The sequence below is a fragment of the Cibotium barometz genome, chromosome 34, assembly GCF_041138505.1.
Source record: "Cibotium barometz isolate CiBa-2024 chromosome 34, ASM4113850v1, whole genome shotgun sequence".
Taxonomy (NCBI): domain Eukaryota; kingdom Viridiplantae; phylum Streptophyta; class Polypodiopsida; order Cyatheales; family Cibotiaceae; genus Cibotium; species Cibotium barometz.
In genome coordinates this window covers 33520204-33545776 of record NC_141079.1, presented here as the reverse complement: position 1 = coordinate 33545776, position 25573 = coordinate 33520204, and the positions used below count along the sequence as shown (strand labels likewise).

At 43.5% G+C, this 25573-nt stretch overlaps 2 protein-coding genes across 5 annotated transcripts in view; both read right to left on the bottom strand.

Annotated features, from left to right (window-relative positions):
* Window positions 1-104: 104 nt before the first annotated feature.
* LOC147618940 (putative disease resistance protein RPP1) overlaps window positions 105-25573 on the bottom strand; it is a 160958-nt gene continuing 135489 nt past the window's right edge. Inside the window, exon 7 of one of the 3 annotated variants that reach the window (XM_086774108.1) lies at window positions 105-662. In XM_086774108.1, coding sequence (XP_086630234.1) covers window positions 120-662 — 543 coding nt within the window. In that variant the 3' untranslated portion in view covers window positions 105-119. Of the gene's footprint in view, window positions 663-10845; window positions 10921-18010; window positions 24512-25573 lie in introns of those variants that run through there. The other 2 variants (XM_086774112.1, XM_086774110.1) reach the window with 2 other exon arrangements.
* Window positions 6129-25573, bottom strand: part of LOC147618945 (disease resistance protein RML1A-like) — a 36406-nt gene continuing 16961 nt past the window's right edge. For both annotated transcript variants that reach the window (XM_086774117.1, XM_086774116.1), the window contains exons 7-8: window positions 7069-8229; window positions 6129-6974 (exon numbers count right to left, since the gene is read on the bottom strand). In XM_086774117.1, the coding sequence (XP_086630243.1) occupies window positions 7075-8229 (1155 nt within the window). In that variant the 3' untranslated portion in view covers window positions 6129-6974; window positions 7069-7074. The remainder of the gene's footprint in view (window positions 6975-7068; window positions 8230-25573) is intronic.

Here is a 25573-nt window from a genome sequence, read left to right as displayed (position 1 = left end):
TCTGTAAAGGTCAAGGTCCTTTCTGAAATATGAGTCTTGTTCATGCTCTTTGGTCTGGTGTTCTGGTGTGTTTGCATGCGTGTGTGGAAGTGTGGTACTCTATAAGGGCGTAAACAGCTTTACCGCTTCCGTGCCATCACCGTCAGGCTTGCTACTCCTTCCGGTAACGACTGGAGGCTCCCACACCCAGACAAGCCGAGGCTCGTCAAGCCCGTCAGGCTTGCTACTCCTTCCGGTAGCGATTGGAGGCTCCCACACCCAGACAAGCCGAGGCTCGTCAAGCCCGTCAGGCTTGCTACTCCTTCCGGTAGCGACTGGAAGCTCCCAGACAAGGCGAGGCTCGTCAAGCCCGTCAGGCTTGCTACTCCTTCCGGTAGCGACTGGAGGCTCCCACACCTAGACAAGCCGAGGCTCGTCAAGCCCGTCAGGCTTGCTACTCCTTCCGGTAGCGACAGGAGGCTCCGACAGAAAGACAAGTCGAGGCTCATCAAGCCCGTCAGGCTTGCTACTCCTTTCGGTAGCGACTGGAGGCTCCCACAATTGCGAATCTGAAGCCCCTTGAGAGAGCGCAGACAAATAATGGCATCCACGTCTATAAGTGTTTCCCAACCACATATTGCCAACCATTCAAGTTGTTGAGAGTCCGGATCACATTCCAAGACCTACAAAATAAAGAGAGGATCGTGAGAAATCTCCTTCTACAAATTGTTGACAGCACATCTTTATGTTGAAAATGTAAAAAAGAATGAAAATGTAGAAACTCTCATCTCAAAATGGTATTTTCTTATCCTCTTTATGAAAGGGTTTTACCAAGCCTTTCACACCAAAGTGAGATGTGATATGAATTATCACACGCGGCTACTACAAACAAGCATCCATGAAAACAACTAATGAAAGCATGCAATCACAACAACTATTTTACCTTTAATAGTCTCTATTGGGGATACTTGGATGGCATTCTTGAAATAATATGGCATCACATACTTGGATAGCATTCCTAAACTAACATGCCATCACATTTACCACATAACATTTGGTAACATTGATAGTCTAGTATTTGCATGGTAATATATAGACAAGTATTGGTAATAAAGAGGGGAAGCAACTTAAAGAGAGAATATCCAAAAACGAAAATTATGTTTTGGCATTAATACATTTTGTGACATGTTGTAGAGAGAATAGAAATAAATGAGAAAAATTATCGGTAATTGAGGTATAATATTTTTAAAATAAATAGTGTATAAAACTTAGTGATACTAAGAGTACCAAGATTCTTAATCTCAAAAAAATTTAAATAAGAGCATTGTTTGCCAATGTGCACACCTGTGTGCAACCATGATAGCAATGAGTAATAAATGAAGATAAGGGAATTTTTAAAAAGATCCCAAAAATGAGTTCAACATACCCTAGTGTAAATATCTGACATAAAATATAATGATTACGCCTAATAAAATGATTAAAGACTCACCTTAGGCAAGGAGTGTGCATATTAATTGATAAAATCTCCTAAGGTTAAATGGACTAAGGTTCCAAAACCATGGTTATATGAAAAACCAAAGATGGATTTGTTAGGTGGAAAGTTGAAAAACCAAGTAGTAAGTTGTTTTTAAACAGTGAGATGCCACCGCACAATCTCTAAGAGTTAACTTTAGTATATGCAGGCCCATGCAAATTGATAAGCCTTAGTCTAGCATACCATAGCACACAATTAACTAATGTAGACACCATTTTAACTAGTTGTGAATCATCCAAACTCAACATCAAGATCCAGCCTACCATTACCTAGTTGAGCCCACAAATTAACTATGGAATGGAGCCACTTGGCACAAGGCTAGTTGGGCTTGCATAAGGATTAGTTGGCCTATTAAAAGCCCCCTTCCTTAGAGAAAAATTCGTGGGTTTTTAATTAGAAGAGGATGATCATCATTAAACAACTCTGATCTAAGCTTTAAACATGCTTAGTTCATAGCTTACCTTGGAAGCAATTAGTAATCACGTTAAATAGAATTAGGGTGTCATAAAGTGCAGCTAGATGCTAGATTTTATCATTGACTGAGACAAGCGTACAATCACAATTTACTCAATGCAGCAGTGACCAATGGGTCCACAGCAAGCCCCACTATCCTTCATCAACCCAAGCTTTGATCCGATGAACAAAAGGAAGTGGAGAAGAGACAAAGAAGGCCATATCAATCCCTAGAGACACACTTGCCTACTTCTGAAGCTCCCAACCATCAAAGAATTCATCATATCATAAACAATAATAATTTTTCTTTGAATATTTAGTTCTCTACAAAAGAGAAATTATCAAGAATGAAATAAAAGAGGCTTTCCTATATGTGCTCCTTAGGATGTATATTCTAATGAGAAATTATTGGTGTGGAACCTTATAAGTTATTATTATGCTAGTGAAATTCACCTTAGAGTAGACTTCCAAAATTTATCTTGAAATGAAAGCTTAATCCATAATTAATTGATAGGGTTGCATATTATGTAAACAATGTATAACCGTGGATTGTGTTTGTAAGCTCTATTTTTTCGCTTACGTGTGTATATGTAATAAAAAGGGGAATTCTAATTACGTGTGTGTCATCTCACATCGGCTCCATAGGCCCTATGAACGATGGCACGCTAACCCATGGGATTGGATGGAGTTAGACCGAGTCTATGGAACTGGTCAACATTGATAAAGGATTTAAATTCTAGAAAGTCGGTAGTTGGGTGGAGTCTGGACCCGAATTACGAGGTAAACCTAGAGACCAAACTTGATTAAAAACTTAGAAACTCAAGAACAAAATTTAGAATTAACTTTAGATTATAGAATCTTTACGGAAATTAACGTACAACTATTCCCTTCATAATCGAGGAATAACACATTGTGTTGAGTCCAAGAGAGCCGCCGATACCGTACTTAATTCCTACCATAAGGTCTACGTACTCAATTGCTACAATAATGTATATTCTTGAGAGCTATATTCGGAAAGCTCTTAGATTGCCAAGTAACAGGATATTGATGGATGGAGTGAGTTCACTCTACCCTTAGACTAGACTTTCACCATGGTTTCTCTATGAATGGAATATAGAGGTCTCACAAAAATATAGGTGTCATCTTTAGGTTGCTACTAATATTGTCAAAATTAGCAACAGTCCAATGCTCAAGGAACTCTTGACAGTAATCTATAGAAATTTAATACGAAACTACAAAATCTTAGAATTTTTCCTAGACAGATCAGAGTTATTTTCTTCCTTCTAACTAGGAAACTTTATTTTCTATATTATACCCTAGGGAATATAAGCCATTGCAATGAAGTCCTACAATCTATACAGCAATGGATCTGCAAAATGAGTCACTATGTAAGACACAAGATTTTCCATTTAAAAACAAATAATGTCTAGAAATTTGAAGAAATTCATTAATAATCTATATACATAGAATTCATTTTCTATATAGAAAATTGAAAACACTCCTTAATAATCCATACAAAGAATTCAATTTTTGTACAAAAAAAAGCGTGAAGACATGTCATGTGCATGCCCAAGTAGAGTTGCACTTCGCCATGCTTTTTCCTTGCAACCACTTTTATGAAATATTAGAGGGTGAATGTGGTTTCATTCGGATAATTTTGATAGCACATTAGGCACCCATAAGTGTAGTTAAGCCACAGAGTTTGGAGTAGTGCCTACCATTGAACAAGACCAAAAGACAAGCAAAGGGGCATGGAGCAAGGGTACACCATGTCTCGAAGTGCTCCATGTATAGCAAGAGGGCATGTTATGTGCATATCCATATACACATACTTGTTCCTTGTAGCTACCTCTTAAGCATTCAAGGGTGAGTGTGATTCAATTTAGTAGAGCATTGCCCACCAAATTGGGGCCTGAAATCGCACAAGGTGTGTCCCAATGCATAGGGCAGTTGTTGGGCACAATATGAACATGTAAAATGACATTTTGGCGACCTAAAAACTGGTAGCGGCTTGCATATAACCTGCCATTTTAGATCCCTATATAAAGGAAGATCAAGGCTCATTCATGGGAATTCAAAGACAGGGACTGCAAATCGTAGTAGGCTAGAAGCAACAACCAAGGCATCTAGATCACCACAAAAGACATATCTTTTGCACCTTAGAGCACACAGTGTGGGGAACAACAAGGCAATAACGTTTCGTATGCATTGTAGCTGGTTTGCAAGTTGCAATGCATACTAGATCATATCTTAATAATGTAGATTTGGCATCATCGTTGTACAATATTCATGTTTGGGAATATACAATAGATTAGGACTTCCACATCTCGTCTACTGTGTATTTTCAAATTTGATTAGTATTACTTTGTGTCTACTTCGCATTAATCACAACCAGCTTTCGTTTTGGCATGTAACACATCACAATCATAAAAATGGAGCAAGAATGTATCTGTGTCCAACCAAAACATTAGAGATGGGTTTGGTGGTGATGTAGTTTCGTTAGACCTCATTATTGACTTAGGCTCCACATCAAGCCCCATTGTTGTGTCCCATGGCTTAAGAGACGACAAAATTACCATGAGTTTGAACTTCCAAAGAAGTGAGTTGGTGTTGTCTAACTACCTACCATCACATTTTATTGATGTCATTTCTCCTATTCTAGTAAGAAGAAAAATAACATGTTTCAGTGTGCAGTTCCACTTTTCCCCTCCTACAGAGATCGGAATTGTGAAAGATGGAGTTAGAGTATAGAGTATGCATACACTCTAGGGCTCAAACTGAGTGGATCCGCATGGAGGCTAGGATCCGTGCCTTTTGGAGTATAATCCATCAAGACATCACTACCCTTCAGGATCAGTGGGGGAAGTTGCAAACTAGCTCTGACCGCATGCAAAAGCGACAAGAAGCTTTCTTGAGGCTCTGGCGGCCTAGCCCTTTTCTCACAGATAGAGGTGGTGATCCCCACGTGGCATTACAGACCACATGTGTGGTTATTCCCTCCTCCTCCCCTTGTATGAGATAGCCTTCTCCTTATAGACAGACCAACCGGAGGAGAAGTGCATCTTTCTCCACCTTTTGATTCTTTGATTCCCGCTCTGTACATGGGAGGCAGGTTTGTATCTAGCCCTTCGTGTTTGTATTTAGCCCTTGGAGACAAGTTTTTTGTTAACTAATAGAAGGATCGTTTTCCCGAGAAAAAAAAGTTCTGGAGCTATTTGCTTACAGACGCAAAATGAGTTGATGAAGACTACTTCAAAGATTACCCACAACTTCTTCAAGTGTATCTTGAGGCTTTTCATTCAGGCCAACTGTAGAAGCTAGGGAGGAATGTCACCATCTAATTGCGGTCTTCCCCTATTTTATGCCAAGGTATGGGAGGACAGGGAGCTTCGTGTCGCCTATAATGAGGCTAGGACTCATGTCACCTATGAGAGCCCACGCCTCCCGTCACTTGTAGTGTGGCAAGGACATGGAGCATACTGTCAAGGATCCGAGTTTAGGCTTCCCTCTGAGCCAGTTTTATGCTCAGGAATACGTGCTATTAACTTGTTCCAAGAAGAGGAGATATATCCATCTCTGCTTACTCCAAAATTGATTTCGTGTGACTTGTTTTCTTGTGACTACATGCTATGGCGTGGCCAGGTTGCGGGCAAGGGATGCCCACTCGTGAACCATGCGCCCTGTCTTCTGACTAATTTGTGGCATGTGAACAAGTGGTAAGCATCATTTCTAGCCTTATTTAGATTTGTAAAGTTTTATAACCTTAGAAGTTCACACTCAATTTAAATACCAGACCGCCCGTTGGTCAATGCTCGGACCCCAGTTGCTCCTTAACTCTTGTCCAGCTAGCCTAGTCAGCACCCTCACTCCCTTTCACATCCATGTGAGGCCACTTACCCTATACTTAAGGGGCACTGCCATGTAGCACGAGAAACACTTTTCCCAAGCTGTTTTCTAATCTACAACATAGCATTTGAGGAGATCCAAAATAACTAAGTTTTCGGCCTTTGCCCATCCATTTGGGAGTGAAAAGCTAACAAGATGACCAGCTTTGTTGCATGCACAGAAGCCTTTCTCTACCGATCCACAGTCTTAAGCTTGATTAAGAACAATGATGCTAATTAATGAGATAATTAAGATAAAGGAGAGAGAAGAAGAGAGATTGGTGTCAAGATTTTCTTTTATTCATATGGTACAAAAAGGTTGCATGAATGCTTGTACATGTGTCAGGGCTATGGTCAGCAAAATAGGGGTTCACCCCTCATCCTTCTACATATCTTCTGCTGAGCTAATGATGAATGAGTGCTGAATGAACTTGATCGAGTAACTTGACAATGATTGATGCTTATATATTATGCTGAGACACATGTTGGCCAATAGAGATGCTATCGGCTAGTTGCTTTGGACAAAAATTCACTAAAATCTTCATTAAATGCTACGTTTAGCTGGATGCTGTCCAAACTGAAGGTGGTCTTCAACTAACTGAAGTCGCCTGCTTCCTGGACTCCCCAGAAGGCTACCGACTGCTATATGGTAGCCTGGCTAGCTATCATACAAACCCCTCCTTATGCTGTTGATGATGATGATGATGATGATGATGATGCGGTTGATGATGTTCATGCTAATGCTGATGCCTTTATGTTAAAGATGTTGATGACGACCTAGATGCTGAATTAACTGTTGTACTAATCAAGGATTAAGAATGTTCATGCAAATAATTAGCCATGACACGAGCGTGCATGTGACAAGCTTAGTGCTCATATTGTCAAACAGAGCTCTCCAAAAGAGACTTGTAGTCCTGGGATCTCTATCTCCCACAATGGACTTAGGCATACCATGGTGTTTGAAGAAGTACTTGATCACAAAACTTTGCTTTATACCATTTGGGAAGACATTACTAAGGATCTGCATATAAGATGTCATGTGAAAGCGCTGTTTGGTCTCCTCATCACTATAGGGGATTCTCCCGTTTGCTGCCAGACTGAAAATGTGCAGAGACCATGAGCAGCTGCATCCGAAAATGTGTGGTACATCAGTCTCTTTGCAAACAAAAGCGACACACTACATTATTTATTTATTGTCGCAACCGCACGTGTGAATACCTCAATTCAATAAATCCTGGTGTCTTTCAAACCCTCCAATCGTGAAGGTAAAGTTTGGACACGACCGCCACATTGCAACCATGTCAGGCTGGTGCAGTGAACGATATCTTCTGGAAGGCGAGAACAGCCCCGAAACAATAGCCTCAGATCCCTCAGCCCAGTCAGTTGACAGAGTTGGCTCGGCAAAGCCTCCACTTCGACGGAACAAAATTGCAAATGGAGGGACGTCAGCTTGTTGGAGATTTGATCTGGCAAGGAGAAGAGGTGTGTAAAATAGAGTGGGCGTTGCCCAATTTTGTGTGCTGCTGCTCCAAGGAATATTGGGCTGCTGCTCGAAGACGCGGGTGTGAGACGTGGGCGTACCAGAGTTCTTCGAGGAAGGTAACAGCTATCCAAACCTAGCTTCTGCAGGCATGGTAGCTGTCCAAACATGCCATCCGGCAGTGCTTGTATGCCGCAACAACCCATCAGATGGAGCTCCACCAGCCCAGTGAGGCTTGCTATATTTCTAGGCAGTGACCGGAGGCTCCCACACCAAGACAAGCCGAGGCTCGTCGAGCCCGTCAGGCTTGCTACTCCTTCCGGTAGCGACTGGAGGCTCCGACACCCAGGCAAGCCGAGGCTCGTCAAGCCCGTCAGGCTTGCTACTCCTTCCGGTAGCGACTGGAGGCTCCCGCACCCAGACAAGCCGAGGCTCGTCAAGCCCGTCAGGCTTGCTACTCCTTCCGGTAGCGACTGGAGGCTCCGACACCCAGACAAGCCGAGGCTCGTCAAGCCCGTCAGGCTTGCTACTCCTTCCGGTAGCGACTCGAGGCTCCGACACCCAGACAAGCCGAGGCTCGTCAAGCCCGTCAGGCTTGCTACTCCTTCCGGTAGCGACTGGAGGCTCCCGCACCCATGCAAGCCGAGGCTCGTCAAGCCCGTCAGGCTTGCTACTCCTTCCGGTAGCGACTGGAGGCTCCGACACCCAGGCAAGCCGAGGCTCGTCAAGCCCGTCAAGCTTGCTACTCCTTCCGGTAGCGACTGGAGGCTCCCACAATACAAAAACTGAAGCTCCTTGAGAGAGCGCAAACAAATAATGGCATCTACGTCTATAAGTCTTTCCCAATGAGATATTGCCAACCATTGAAGTTGTTGAGAGACCGGATCACATTCCAAGACCTACAAAATAAAGACAGAATCATGAGAAATTACCTTTTACGAACTGTTGACAGCATATCTTTATGTTGAAAATGTATAAAAGAATGAAAATGTACAAACTCTCATCTCGAAATGGTATTTTCTTATCCTCTTTATGAAAGGGTTTTACCAAGCCTTTCACACCAAAGTGAGATGTGATATGAATTATCACGCGGCTACTACAAACAAGCATCCATGAAAACAACTAATGAAAGCGTGCAATCACAACAACTATTTTATACCTTTAATAGTCTTTATTGGGGATACTTGGATGGCATTCTTGAAATAATAAGGCATCAAATACTTGGATGGCATTCCTAAACTAACATGCCATCACATTTACCACATAACATTTGGTAACATTGGTTTTGCATGGTAATTTATAGACAAGTATTGGTAATAAAGAGGGGAAGCAACTTAATAGAGAGAATATCCAAAAACGTAAATTATGTTTTGGCATTAATACATTTTATGACGACGTAGAAAGAGAATAGGAATAAGTGATAAAAATTATCAATAATTGAGGTATAATATTTTTAAAATAAATTTTGTGTATAAAAATTAGTGATACTGAGAGTGCCAAGATTCTTAATCTCAGAAAAAATTAAATAAGAGCCTTGTTTGCCAATGTGCACACGTGTGTGCAACCATGATAGCAATGAGTAATAAATGAAGATAAGGGAATTTTTAAAAAGATCCCAAAAATGAGTTCAACATATGCCAAATACCCTAGTGTAAATATCTGACATAAAATATTATGGTTACCCCTAAGAAAATAATTAAAGACTCACCTTAGACAAGGAGTGTGCACATTAATTGATAAAATCTCCTAAGGTTAAATGGACTAAGGTTCCAAAACCATGGTTTCATGAAAAACCAAAGATGGATTTGTTAGGTGGAAAGTTAAAAACCATGGGTAAAAATCAAGACTGGTAAGTGGTAAGTTGTTTTTTAAAAGTGAGATGTCGTCGTACAATTTCCAAGTTAACTTTAGTATATGCAGGCCCATGCAAATTGATAAGCCTTAGTCTAGCATACCATAGCACACAATTAACTAATGTAGACACCATTTTAACTAGTTGTGAATCATCCAAACTCAACATCAGGATCCAGCCTACCATTACCTAGTTGAGCCCACAAATTAACTATGGAATGGAGCAACTTGGCACAAGGCTAGTTGGGCTTGCATAAGGATTAGTTGGCCTATTAAAAGCCCCCTCCCTAGAGAAAAATTCGTGGGTTTTTTTATTAGAAGAGGATAATCATCATTAAACAACTCTAATCTAAGCTTTAAATATGCTTAGTTCATAGCTTACCTTGGAAGCAATTAGTAATCACTTTAAATAGAATTAGGGTGTCATAAAGTGCAGCTAGATGCTAGATTTTATCATTGACTGAGACAAGCATACAATCACAATTTACTCAATGCAACAGTGACCAATGGGTCCACAGCAAGCCCCACTATCCATCATCAACCCAAGCTTGATCCGGTGACAAAAGGGAGTAGAGAAGAGTCAAAGAAGGCCAAATCAATCCCTAGAGAAAAACTTGCCTACTTCTAGAGCTCCCAACCATCAAAGAATTCATTAAATTTTCCTATCAAAAATAATAATAATTTTTCCTTGAATATTTAGTTCTCTACCAAAAGAGAAATTATCAAGAATGAAATAAAAGTGGCTTTCCTATATGTGATCCTTAGGATGTATATTCTAATGAGAAATTACTCGTGTAGAACCTTATTATTTATGCTAGTGAAATTCACCTTAGAGTAGACTTCAAAAATTTATCTTGAAATGAAAGCTTAATCCATAATTAATTGATAGGGTTGCATATTGTGTAAACAATGTATAACCGTGGAGTGTGTTTGTGAGCTCTATTTTTTCGCTTACGTGTGTATACATAATAAAAAAGGAAATTCTAATTACGTGTGTGTCATTTCACATCGCCTCCATAAGCCAATGGCATGCTAACCCATGGGATTGGATGGAGTTAGACTGAGTCTATGGAGCTGGTCAACATTGATAAAGGATTTAAATTCTAGAAAGTCGGTAGTTGGGTGGACCCGAATTACAGGTGCTTTCTAAACCTAGAGAACAAACTTGATTAAAAACTTAGAAACTCAAGAAAAAACTTGAGAATTAACTTTAGATTATAGAATCTTTAGGGAAATTAAGGTAGAGCTATTCCCTTCATAATCAAGGAACAACACATTGTGTTGAGCCCAAGAGAGCCGCCGATACCGTACTTAATTCCTACCATAAGGTCTACGTACTCAATTTCTACAATAATGTCTATTCTTGAGAGCTATATTGGGAAAGCTCTTAGATTGCCAAGTAATACGATATTGATGGATGGAAGCCTTGAGTGAGTTCACTCTACCCTAGACTTTCACCATGGTTTCTCTATTAATAGGATATAGCGATCTCACAAAAATGTAGGTATCATCTTTAGGTTGTTGCTACTAATATTGTAAAATTAGCAACAGTCCAATGCTCAAGGAACTCTTGACAATAATCTATAGAAATTTGATATGAAACTACAAAATCTTAGGATTTTTCCTAGACAAATCAGAGTTATTTTCTTCCTTCTAACTAGGAAATTTTATTTTCTTTGTTATACCCTAGGGAATATGAGCCATTGACACGAAGTCCTAGAATCTATAGAGCAATGGATCTGCAAAATGAGCCACTATGTAAGACACAAGATTTTCCATTTAAAAACAAATACTGTCTAAAAATTTGAAGAAATTCATTAATAATCTATATACATAGAATTCATTTTCTATATAAAAAATTGAAAACATTCCTTAATAATCCATATAAAGAATTCAATTTTTGTACAAAAAAAAGCGTGAAGACATGTCATGTGCATGCCCAAGTAGAGTTGCATTTCGCCATGCTTTTTCCTTGCAACCACTTTTATGAAATATTAGAGAGAGAATGTGGTTTCATTCGGATAATTTTGATAGCACATTAGGCACCCAGAAGTGTAGAAGTGTAGTTACGCCACAGAGTTTGGAGTAGTGCCTACCATTGAACGAGACCAAAAGACAAGCAAAGGAGCATGAAGACATGTCATGTGCATGCCCAAGTAGAGTTGCACTTCGCCATGCTTTTTCCTTGCAACCAGTTTTATGAAATATTAGAGAGAGAATGTGGTTTCATTCGGATAATTTTGATAGCACATTAGGCACCCAGAAGTGTAGAAGTGTAGTTAAGCCACAGAGTTTGGAGTAGTGCCTACCATTGAACGAGACCAAAAGACAAGCAAAGGAGCATGGAGCAAGGGTACACCATGTCCCCAAGTGCTCCATGTATAGCACGAGGGCATGTTATGTGCATATCCAAGCAAAGTTGCACACACACATACTTGTTCCTTGTAGCCACCTCTAAAGCATTCAATTTAGTAGCGTTGCCCACCAAATTGGGGCCTGAAATCGCACAAGGTGTGTCCCAATGCATAGGGCAATTGTTGGGCACAATATGAACATGTTAAATGACATTTTGAGCGGCTTGCATATAACCTGCCGTTAGATCCCTATATAAAGGAAGGTCAAGGCTCATTCATGGGAATTCAAAGACAGGGACTGCAAATCGTAGTAGGCTAGAAGCAACAATCAAGGCATCTAGATCACCACAAAGACATATCTTTTGCACCTTAGAGCACACATAGTGGGGAACAACAAGGCAATAACGTTTCGTATGCATTGTAGCTGGTTTGCAAGTTGCAATGCATACTAGATCATATCTTAATAATGTAGATTTGGCATCATCGTTGTACAATATTCATGTTAGGGAATATACAATAGATTAGGACTTCCACATCTCGTTTACTGTTTATTTTCAAATTTGATTAGCATTACTTTGTGTCTGCTTCGCATTAATCACAACCAACTTTCGTTGGCATGTAACACATCACACTCGTAAAAATGGAGCAAGAGTGTATCTGTGTCCAACCAAAACATTAGTGATGGGTTTGGTGGTGGTGTAGTTTCGTTAGGCCTCATTATTGACTTAGGCTCCACATCAAGCCCCATTGTTGTGTGACGTGTCCCATGGCTTAAGAGACGACAAAATTACCATGAGTTGGTGTTGTCTAACTTCCTACCAGCATCACATTTTATTGATGTCATTTGAACTTCCAAAGAGGAGAGTTGGTGTTGTCTAACTTCCTACCAGCATCACATTTTATTGATGTCATTTCTCCTACTCTAGTAAGAAGAAAAATAACCAAAAAGTGGAGTTCAAGGACTAGACAGTGGGAAAATAACAGAGAAGTGGTGATCAAAAACTGATACTTTGATACCATGTAAGAAGTGCATCTTGATACTTACAACAGATGGTGGGAAAACTAAACAATTGTGTGCACATGGAGAGCTTCAATGGTAGTCTATAGATGTTGTAGAGAAGACTATATGATGGGAAAGACAAGGGCTAAATGCTTGTGGACTATATATAGAGATGGTGCCTAAAGTGCCCATATATATAGAGGCTCTGAGACACAACCATGACTAAATCGCATTGGTTTGCACACCACCATATATGGTATAGACTTAGCTGGGGATGTGTAAAAGTTTCCCCCATCTCCCATGGCCATCGAGCTCACCTTTGCCTTATTTGGGCCTTGCAACCTGAAGTATGGTACCATATAACCCTAGTGCAGTCCATTTCACAACTAATGGTCCCGCCCGTCTCCCTGTCCGCTAGTCCCTCCGCCTGTCTCTTCCCACCCAGCCTTCCTCAGGCCCCCAAGGCAGCAACATAACTCTCTCTCTCTCTCTCTCTCTCTCTCTCTCTCTCTCTCTCTCTCTCCTCCCTGCCTGTGGGAAGCGCTACAAAGTATTCTCGAGGAATGGCTCCGAGTCAATAATAGAAGCTCGAGGCCCACGAGACGACAATGACGGCACTAATCAAGGAGAACAAGAAGACATCCGATTCCAACCTCAATGAGGTGGAGAACAAACTACACTGGCACATCATGGCCCTCGAAGCATGGGTCACGGACCTTGAACAAGAGAACACGGCACTCAAGGAGGAGGTGAGTGCATTGAAAGTAGAACTGGTAGCCGTCAAGAACACCGAGAAGGAAGAAGGGGAGATCAATGACAGCACTCTCATGGCCATCAACGAAGAGATCTCCAAGGAGATCACAAAGGACATGAAGAGAAAACTCGAAGCCAAGTAGTCAGGATGGGTTGAGGTGGTGAAGAAGAACATCCGTAAAGAAGTGAGGGAGGAGACTCAAAGGGAAGAACACCAAATCATTCACACCACCATCAAGGAGGAGAAGATGAGGCATGGCCGCCGCCTTAACATTCGAGTCACAGGTATAGCCCACACACCCGACTCCATTCCCGAGAAAGATGGACAGCTTCTATGCATGAAGCTCGGCTACTGGAAAGAGGACCCTCTCCCCTTCACCAAAGCATGGAGAGCCGGGAAAGACTCAACACGCAAGCGAGCCCTCATCCTACAGTTTGCAAGAGAGACATAGAGGGTCACCTTCATGAGGAAGAGGGTGATTCTACGAGGATTACAAGGAGATCCCATCTATTTGGATGATGACCTTACAAGGATAAAATAGACCACAGGAAAACATGCATGCCGAGAGTCCTACAAGCCCGGAAAGAGGACAAGAGAGCAGCATTCTATCGCGATGGCCCTGTCATCATCGATGGCAAGCCCGTCGATTAGCGCCAGGCGGCTTATGGGACATCCGCTATGGAGGATCCAGATTCATAGATACACATAGCAGTTTGGAACTGCAATGGAGCACCTGGGAGGATGGAGAAGGTCATGGAGGGACGGGACATCATACTACTTACAGAGATGCACCAAAGCCCAGAGAGGGGGCTACCCAAAGTAGAGGACTATCAGTGGGAGTTTACATACAAGGGGACCACACGGCGAGCACATCGAGAGGATCTGAAGGTATAGCGGTACTCTTCAAGCGAGAGCTACAGACCTATAGGTGGTAGCACGTGACCAGGAGGCTAGATACATGTGGATTAGACTGCAGCTCTCAGCAGACAGGGTGTTATACATTGCTCTATGCTACTTCTCTCCTAGAGGATCGAGATATGCCATGACAGGAGAGGATGAGAGTAGAGGTGAGGAGGAGGACACAGGGCCATTGGGAGAGTCACCATATGCAGCCCTTTCAGATGAGATCACACCCTACTCCAACCTAGGGGAAGTCCTCTTTATGGGGGACTTCAATGCACGGACAAAGAGCCGACAGTGCGACATTTATGATTTCGAGCACCTCGAGGTGATGCACACACCCGAGGTGGAGGACGCGGGAGCTTGCAAGGTGTCAGAGGACATGGGGCCGGATAACACCAGATATGGTCATCACTTACTTGAGCTGGGAGCGCGACACCATCTCATTATTTACAACGGGATGAGACAGTGGCAGGATTCAAGAGCACTGGCATGCTTTCCACGATCGGGGGGGGGGGGGGGGGGGGAGGGGTAGCACAGTGGACTACATCATGGGGTCCACGGAGACCACACAGGCAATGACATCTTTCACCATCCCCCCTTGTCCTATTGGTACGGATCACACGTACCTCTTATTGTCACTGGCGAGCTCCACACTAGCACCAACACAGCCCACACAGGCATCGCATACAACTTTTTACTTCACCCATGACTTGGCAGACATATATGAGCATCATGTATATGACAGGCTATTCCAGATGGATCCCCTATCACCTCTAGACACACTCACCATATATATGAGCATCATGTATATGACAGGCTATTCCAGATGGATCCCCTATCACCTCTAGACACACTCACCACCCAGCTGTCATCTCTACTACATACGGCCGCCACCCGCAGCTTCCCCCATCATACACACATTGCGCACACAGATAGATCTGGGAGCATGCCCCAGAATCGATGGTATGATGATGAATGCAGAGAGCTATATAGACACCTCCATGCCCAGAGAGCACTGGGGACCATTACACAAAGATAGGCAAGCCGACAGATGAGGATCCTCACACGCCGTAAGAGGCGTGCATATGAGGAGGCACAATACTGGGATATATACCACCTACTCATGAGCAGAGATGCAGCCACTGCATGGCGCAGGATGAGAGAGCCTCGCCCTCGTACCTCGATTGAGGATTCACACACATGGCACACATATGCAAAGAGCCTCTACCATATCCCTCAGCAGTCGCCCATACCACAGCCACAGGAATCCCGCCCTACCACCTCTACTTTCTTTACCGCCTCGATGGTAGACAGAGCTATCCACCGGTTACAGCATGGGAGATCAGCTGACCACACAGGTATACAGAGTGAGCATCTTATTTATGCAGCTTACACACTAGGACCCTTTGTTGCTCACCTCTTTAATAGGGCACTAGTGGAGGACCTAGCTAAGTGGACTATGCACACCATCGTGCCTCTCCACAAAGCGAAAGACATGCTAGACCCCAACAACTATAGGACTATCATGATTGGTCGTACATTGGCCAAACTTTATGGCGCACTACTCGAGGCAGAGTTGAGCTCATATGCATGCAAAGAAGGAGAGACTACGAGCACCAGGGCAGGCTGGATTCCGACGAGCTTTCTCCACTATTAGCCATACATTCACTCTGAGATGTCTAATTGACCAGGCTAGGGCACGAGAGAAGAGATTATACTGCTACTTTGTGGATTTCCGCAAAGCATTTAACGCGGTGCCACGAGAGAGACTCTTCCAACGCCTACAGTCATTAGGGATCCCATCAGAGATGGTTTGAGGCATCTATGCTTTATATGAGCAGGTCTTCAGGCGCATACAATGCCCCGGGGGGCTATCTGATGTTATTGCTAGCACCATAGGTGTGAAGCAAGGATGCCCACTCTCTCCTACACTATTTGGGCTATACATCAATGAGTTGGCTGGCTTCATTAGTCACGGTGGTGGGGACGGGGTAGACATCTCAGGTGCCACAGTCCACATTATGCTATATGCAAATGATACTATTCTGGTCTCTGAGTCGTGGATGGGACTACAGCACCATCTCCATGCACTCGATGACTTCTACACACAGAGGGAGCTTACAGTGAACCTTGGGAAAACAAAGGCCATGATTTTCCACACCTCAGGGCCGCTTCGACGACAAGCCATCTTCACACTAGCAAGAGAACAAATAGAGGTGGTAGACTCATATGTGTACCTAGGGATTACATTTACGACTCCGCCAGGGATAGACTCACACGAGGGTATGCAGCTCTGGCCATGCTAGAGAGACATTGTCGCCATGCACACTTACAGGAGCCCCACACGAAGGGGTGGTTATTCGACAAACTAGTCACCCCTACTTTGATGTATGCTGTAGCAGTATGGGCTCTGGTCTGAATCCTGATACGAAGCTGCGTTTTCCTTCTGAGGTACGAATTTCTTACCCTAGCACCTTGCCCTAGATTCTCATGCTCACAGATGATCCGCAACAAACCCTCCGTCCCACATGACATTGTCCTCCAGACGGAGTTTGCTGCACCTCCTATGCTAGTAGAGGCCCTCTTCCAGACGATCTGCTTCATACAAAGGATCAGAGATATGCCATCAGATCGACTCTCACATAGAGCTTTTGAGGCGTCCAGGCAGCTCATAGAAAGTGGAGATAAGAGATCATGGTATTCACATGATGATACAGTGGCTCACTCTGCATGGTCTTGACATAGATCACCTGCCACCTTTCCAGTATGATATACATGCACCACACATCTAGCCTCTCTCACAATGAGAGGAATAGAGTCCTTCGGTAGGATAAATGGCCGCGTACGAAGATCAGTTTATGCGTATCTCAGCGGATGGATTCATACAGAGACCTGGATACATGGATGTGTACATGCCTCACAATGCCCGAGTGGTGATTGGCCAGCTCAGAGTGTCATCACACCAACTTGAGATTGAGGCAAGTAGGGCACCACGGATCCCCAGAGCAGAGAAGATATGCAGACTATGCCAGGAGGAGGCTGAGAGTGAGGAACATTATGTATGCAGATGCAGAGCATATAGTGTCGTTAGAGAGAGATACACCACCATCTTCAGTGGACATCCCTCACTCCGCTAGATCATGGAGTCCGCAAACCAGCGCAGATTTGGCCAATTCTTGCTAGAGACACAGCGCCACAGACACTGCTACGGACTCATACCACAAGGAGAGGTGGGCGACAGCTCCAGCTCACTGATTTCTTCTAGAGATCTATCCCAGTGCCTACCCTGACACGGGAGGGGGTTACACTTCAGCGTGCTGCGGACCTCTGAGCCAGACGAAGACCGAGAGCACCAAGCTACCAGACTCCCAGAGTACATCAAAGGGAGATCACAGAGATACGGACTCGACATCAGCACCATATCCAGGAGCGGCTACCTCACTTACACTCACACCCGGAGATCATGCTCCGAGGTATTTTTGCCTCGCCATCGCCTATGTATCACATATTACACGCCCATTATGGTACTGATTAAAGCTAGACAAATCTGCATTGCATTCTTGTATACCCTGCGCATATAGGTTGCATACTGAGCCTCTAGCAGTAGCACTCCATCCATCACACACCCCCCCACTCGCCATCGCCTATGTATCACATATTACACGCCCATTATGGTACTGATTAAAGCTAGACAAATCTGCATTGCATTCTTGTATACCCTGCGCATATAGGTTGCATACTGAGCCTCTAGCAGTAGCACTCCATCCATCACACACCCCCCCACTCGCTCAGTACTTTCATAGTTTGTTTCATGTTCATTTTGTTCTTTTTTTTTCTGGACATCCAAAAGACATTGACAGTTGTACATTGATTTGTCTCATAGGTCGAGTTCGGCCTCTAGTAGACGTTAATATAGCTCTCTCTCTCTTCTCTCTCTTCTCTCTCTTCTCTCTCTCTGGAGTTGGGTGGCTTGAACCTTAGGGATCAGGCAAGGGAGATGGTGTCCTCCGACCTGAAGGTGCTGCTTTTTATGTTTCTTCATGTTTCAGTGTGTAGTACCACTTCTCCCCTCCTACAGATACCGGAATTGAGAAAGATGGAGTCTAGAGTTTAGAGTATGCATACTCTAGGGCTCAAACTGAGTGGATCCGCATGAAGGCCAGGATACGTGCCTTTTGGAGTATAATCCATCAAGACATCAATGCCCTTCACGGTCAGTGGGGAAAGTTGCAGACTGGCTCGGACCGCATGCAGAAGCGGCAAGAAGCTTTCTTGAGGCTCTAGCGGCCTAGCCCTTTTCTCTCACAGATAGAGGTGGTGATCCCCACATGGCATTACAGACCACATGTGTGGTTATTCTTTTTTGTTAACTAATAGAAGGATCGTTTTCCCAAGAAAAAAAAGGTTCAAGAACTATTTGCTAAAGACGCAAAATGGGTTGATGAAGACTACTTCAAAGATTACCCACAACTTCTTCAAGTGTATCTTGAGGGTTTTCATTCAGGCCAACTGTTTAGAAGCTAGGGAGGAATGTCACCATCTCACTGCGGTCTTCTCCTATTTTATTATGCCAAGGTATGGGAGGACATGGAGCTTCGTGTCGCCTATAATGAGGCTAGGACTCATGTCACCTATGAGAGCCCACGCCTCCTATCACTTGTAGTGTGGCAAGGACATGGAACACACTGTCAAGGATCCGAGTTTAGACTTCCCTCTGAACCAGTTTCATGTTTAGTTATACGTGCTATTTACTTGTTCCAAGAAGGAGATATATCCATCTCTGCTTACTCCAAAATTGATTTTGTGTGACTTGTTTTCTTGTGACTACCTGCTATGACGTGTTCAGTTTACGGGCAAGGGATGCCCACTCGTGAACTATGCGCCGTGTCTTCTAACTAATTTGTGACATGTGAACAAGTGGTAAGCATCATTTCTAACCTTATTTTGATTTGTAAAGTTTTATAACCTTAAAGTTCACACTCAATTTAAATACCGGGCCGCCCGTTGGTCAATGCTCGGACCCCAATTGCTCCTTAACTCTTGTCCAGCTAGCCTAGTCGGCACCCTCACTCCCTTTCTCATCCATGTGAGGCCATTTAATGGACTGGACAGTGCCCACCCTATACTTAAGAGGCACTGCCATGTAGCAGGAGAAACACTTTTCCCAAGCCGTTTTCTGCTCTAAAACATAGCATTCGAGGAGATCCAACATAACTAAGTTTTTAGCCTTTGCCCATCCATTTGGGAGTGAAAAGCTAACGAGAAGACCAGCTTTGTTGCATGCGCAGAAGACAAGCTTTGTTGCATCCACAATCTTAAGCTTGATTAAGAACAATGATGCTAATTATTGAGATAATTAAGATAAAGGAGAGAGAAGAAGAGAGAGATTGGTGTTAAGATTTTCTTTTATTCATATGGTACAAAAGGTTGCATAAATGATTGTGCAGCAAACAGGGGCATTTTGCCTGTCAAACTTGACTTTCTTGCACGTACATATGCCTCTATATCTTTGCGCATTCTTGGCCAAAAGAAGTAACGCTCAATCATGTGTGTAGTGTAGGCATTATACCTCCATCTCCTGCATACAGAGGAGCAGGGCACTCATCAATGACCTTTTGCCTCGTGTTTGACACAACACATAAGCAGTTATCCTTCATGAGTACATCTCCAGCTACTAAATCAGTCCATATATGCCAAAAATTGGTATCTATATGGTAGACACAATTCATGCATGGCAGACAAGTCTCCATGTGAGGCAACTAACATTGCATCCATGTATGGCTTTTTGGATTCTTCTTTCCTGGAGTATACATAATCTGAAAATGAAACATAGACAAGAAGTTAGCCATCCTCGTGCTTCTCCAAAAGCTTTGTTTGCGTCAAGAAGTACCTTAGCTTTGATGATCTGTCTTGACCATAAAATCAGCCCCAAGAAGGTAGTGTTTCCAAATAGTCAAGGCTCCCCAAGAAGGTAGTGTTTCCAAAAAGTCAAGGCATGAATCACAGCCAACAACTCCTCATAGATGCCCAACGAAAGCTCTACATCGAGTGGTGCAACCAAAAAGTTCTCATGATCAAGGTAACCCTAAGTATGTATGCATAACTTCCCAATGATCGGGATTACCTCCCCTATCTAATTACCCAAAGCGACTGACATTTCCACAAAAATTAAATTAGCTGTGGCACAATCATCAAACATAAAGAGAGAGCGCTGATCTTTGAACTGTCCCCATGCTATAGCATTCTCTTTATTGCCATGCTTTGTATTCCCTTGTATGTCAGGACGGCATGCAAATTTACCTTTGATTGCCTCTCATTTTCCTTCTTACGTTGTGGGCATTCTGCAAGCAAGAGTCGTATCTTCTAGTCCTCTAGTCACATTCTTTTGGCCCTCTAGGACACAGGGTGGAGTATGCATTTCTGCCAGTAAGCAACTTTTGTCGACAGTAGTTGACGCAAGCAACATTATCATTGGACGAGCTCAATGGGTGACTATCAAGATTGAAGAGGATAGTGTGGGCTTTTCGAACATATAGGCACTGAACACCACAGACAGAGCCTCCATTCCGCAAGTGGATTTTTGGGTATGGATGAGGATTTTAACATGCTAGAGTCAACAGAAGACATGCTCAAAGGAGGCATGGCTATAGTTTTTGGTAGAGGACTGCTTGGCTTGGGAGCAGTTGATTTTGGCTCTTAGGAGGCAGGACCCTTGGCATCTACTAGAGTTTGGACGCAACCTAGGGAGTCTGGGTTTCTCAAGATCCGATAGGAAAATTAGCGTCTAGCTTCTTATTGACCCCCTTAAAACAAAGGAGCTAGCGAGGGCTATGACTAACTAGGAAAAAATGCTCGAGGAGGAAAAAATTAGGAACTATTTTTAGCCCAAAGGCTATTTTTAAGGGGTCTTTGATATTGTCGGGCTATTTCACCTAAAACATTTTTAGGAAAAATTGCCCAAATTTTTCTAGTTTCTAGTGGATTCTTGAGAAAAATTTGCCAAAGTACACTACATACTACCAGATAAGATAGAAAATTTCAACGATTCACCCAAGTTTCTAAAGTTTATAGATTCACATATAAAAACATTCACCAACCCATCTACACTTCTACTATTTCACTGCTGTCTTATTTTTTACCTTGGAAAGCGGCAATGAGATAATGATTACGGGACAGCCGCGCCGGAGAGGTTGTCAACAAGATTGATCCATTTCATTCCCAAGGAAGGTGGTGTGATAGATTGGAGATTTAGCAATGGACATCCTCATCACCCTCTTAGGGACTGCCTACAAAATTTTAGCCAAGGCCATCAGCCAGAAAAACGATTGCAGGCCTTCCTCCCTAACTTTAGACATTGTACAGAGACGGGTTTCGTTCAAGATCGAAGATTCTAGACATCATTTGTGCTTTCTAGGAGGTGACCGCTTCGGCCAAGATACGTTAGCAGCATTTTATTGTTCTCCTTTTGCATCTCAAGAAACGCCTATGACAGAGTAGATTGGGGCTTTGTGGAGGGGGATGATGGGCAGGATGGGATTTCCGGAGAAGCAGGTCCAACTCAACTTCACACAACCATGTTCTTATTCAGGGAGCCACTAGCGATAGATTTTTCCTTTCTCACCATGCCCGACAAGGCTGCCCACTAGGACCTTATCTCTTCCTCTTTGTTGCTCGGTCCAACGAGGCTGCCCACTAGCACCTTATCTCTTCCTATTTGTTGTTGAGACCATGAGTAGTTTTCTCTCTGCCTAGGAGACCGGGATCCAAGGATTGCATCTTTCCATCTATGTGCTAGAGGAGCTGCTTGATTTGGAGTTCGTCGATGCCACAATAGCATATCTATTTACGAATGAGGGTAACCTCTTAGAATTCGCTAAGGCGATAGAGATTTTATGTCATGCCTCTAGACCCTAGATCAACTTGCACAAGTCTATATGGATTTTGGGTCGGCTCATCGTCCGCCCTGACTTGGCATCCAGTTGAGGCTTCTCAATAGATCTCGAGGGGCACTCTAGGTTCGTTATGTTGGATGCCATGTGGGTATCGAAATCTCCCTTGAGCAACAGCTAACCCCTCTTCTTCTAAGTTATGAGCATTTGAAAGAAATTGTTGTATCGGAGTTCAACTAAGCTTCTTTTAGCTAGCGGGGTTGTGGTGACGAACCAAGTTCTTCTTGCCACCATGCAATACATCACCTCCTACTACTGGGCCTTCTCCCAAGCTTGTATAGGTCAAGTTTAGCAGTTGATCTACAACTTTCTATGGGCTGGCAATGACGACAAGAGGCCTAGACAATGATCTTTTAGCCGTGACACAAAGGGAACCTGGGCATCATCTATCCCGCCATTCTGAGCCAAGTCCTTTTGGGCAAACTGATTGTTCGAGACCTTCTTTCGGGTGGTGAGCCGCCTTGGCTAGGATCTCCACCCGCACTCTAATTCTTGGAGGCCCTTGGCCTCAAAGCACAAGATGGATTTTCAGAGAGATGCAGGCTCGTGGCTTTAGCCCAACATTTAAGGACAAATTTGCCATGCTTGGGATCATCTCAGGTTGGTCCTAGAGCTATCAACTTTAGTACCCTCCAAGGAGTGTCTCCAACAGCATCTGATCTAGAATCCTCTCGTCCGCCTCCCCAGTGGTCACATGCTTGGGGCTCACCCACACATATCGTGGAAGATTTGAGCACGGGTTCCACTAGGTCACTTGGAGATTGGCTTACATATACCTAGATGAATCCAAGCATGCACCTTTTAAGAACGTGCATGTTATATACTCATGGTAGTCAACCCACAAGACTATATAACTATCAACTCCATTATGCATAGTATTGACTAGATACTACATCCCCTAGAGGCCCAAGTCAAGGCCTTACAGGGATCTAGAGTCGGGACAGAGTCGGCCTTGACTTGGTTGGCCACTTAGCATTATGTTCAAGATATGGCCATCCCCAAGAGTCCCAAAGTCAGTATCTTTAGGATTGACCAAAGGCTCAGCAGTTTTGGCATGGGATCCTCTCCATTTCCCTATAAACCAGGCACCGACCCGCACTATTACGTGGGGAACAATTGCTTGGGCCATCGAGGCCGCAACCATCATGACATGGGAGGAGGACAGGGGAGTAGCCCTTCACCTTGTATTTGTGCAGTCCCAATCCCACCAGTATCTACTAGTCACTGGAGTCCACGTTCTTGCCATAGATGGGAGATTTGCAGCAATATTGCTACGTGGCACATCTCGAGAGCTCAATGCAACAAAGCCATTGAATAAAGCAAACTCCCCTTGCCAACAAAGTCCATCCAGAGCATCTGGCTCGATATCATTCATATACTCCGTGGTTAGTCGGAAAGCTTCAAGGTGACTTACATAGCATGCGGAAGCGTCGGGAGGCCTTCCCGAGCATGGTCCCTTTCTTACTAATATTGGTGGTGAGCCCACTTGGCACTACATACCACCATTGTGGTTGTTTAATCAACACCAAGTAATATTGGGTGATCTGAATAGCTTGGAGGATGGACAAAAAAATGAAGCTATGCCCTAGGCTAGTCCTCATCAGCGACACCAAATATATCCAAATAAAGAGCTTGCCTAAGACGTTGCCAAATCATATGTCGTTTGGTACTTTGTTGTGGAGCAGTAATATAACTTCTCGTGTGGGTGTGCTAACTACTCCATTGCGTCCTCACTCTATTGTCATGCTAAACTGCTTCCTTTGCTAAGGGGGTGATGATAGAGCTTCCTTTGCCTAGATGGAGGCAAGAAGAAGATAGCCTTCATCGGATGGCTTTCTCTCACAAAAGGTTGATCGAGAAGAAGCTAATGAGAGGGAGAAGTGTTGGAGTATGCACACAGAGAAGTATACAAAGGAAGAGGCAAAGAGAGACAGAGAGAGAGAAGAGAGACAGAGATTATGGACAAGATCACTTGATTGATTAGCAAGAGGCTTATAATGGTGACAGCCAACAAACTGGGCATTACAATGTGCTTAACGAAATAAATGATAAACAAGTGCTGAGAAGAGGCCTTTATTAAGGAGGCCATGTAGATGGCCGACTAGCATCATGAAGCTCGCCACCAAGAGCATTAAATCAACCCACGACTAGTAAACGTGAGATAAAATACATTGAAGCCAATATAAGGACCACTTCCCACACAAAGAGATACACAAAATTCTTACACCCACTCTGCAACTCATAATGTGCAAAAGTCTCAAGAACACAAGGTGATGAAGATGGAACCATGCACACTCTACTATCGTGCAGTATTGGATACACCTCGAACAGAGCACCTACTAACCCGACTCCTCGAAATAAAATGCCACCCTGAACAGCACAAAAATCTACTTGGATTTGAATTCCCACACAAATGTGCAGTGAGCTCCAAGTATGAAGAATGATGAGCTCATAGACAAACCACACCCATAATCCCCCAACAATGAACTATGAACACATCACAACCCAAAACCTTGAACAATGAACTCAGAACACATCGTGTCTATAATCTCTGCTACACCAAGCAATGAACTTGGAACACAGCTAGTTCATAGCTCCCAAAGTTGCCCTTGTCCTACCATATTCTTCATGCTTGAAACTCTGACTCACGATTCCCATGCACCAAAAAAAGCTAACAACCCAATATCCCGCCCACAAGTCTCCTTTGGCTAGAAGCAAGTCTCCTTTGGCTAGAAGCACATGGGGGGAAACTATCTATATAACTAGAGAACACCATCCTGGTCCTCTTGGGCCGGAAGCACCCTAGAATTCCTAGATGAGTCACTAGAAGCATCTGAATCACTATTCCGTGTCCTGTCTTTGCCTTTTTTCTGGGATGAAGACATGCCCTTGCCCTTGCCCTTGTCCTTCTTTGGCAAGCAATCTTTAGACAAATGTCCTTTCTTCCCACACGAGTAGCAACGACTCTGACCTTTCTTCTGCATTGTAGCAAGTGCCTGTTCCTGACTATTAAGAGATATCTTTCCTTACCTTGTGAAACGAGGACAGACTCTTCTTCCAAGAGAAAAGAGCTGAGGTCATCAAAATCCAACTTGCTTTCTATGGCCTGGCACCGCAAAGCCCTAGAAACCACATCGTAAATTGTTTTTGCGAGGATAAGTGCAATCAACTGAGCAGAGGACAAGGCAGCACCCATTGCCAGTAAACTGGTCATGTATAACCTTGGCCTTCATTAAAAACGAATGCATCAAACTACCAACAAAAAATACCAAACTGTAGAGTTGCCCTTGCAGAGTAACTGCTCTCATCGAGGAATCTCGAGCATAGAGATCCTCTAGCATTGGCAAGAGTTTGCACAACCGGTAAGACCTCCTTTGTAATGGTCCGCACAAGCACCGAGTGTTCCTTCAAATCACGATCCTCCCACTCTTT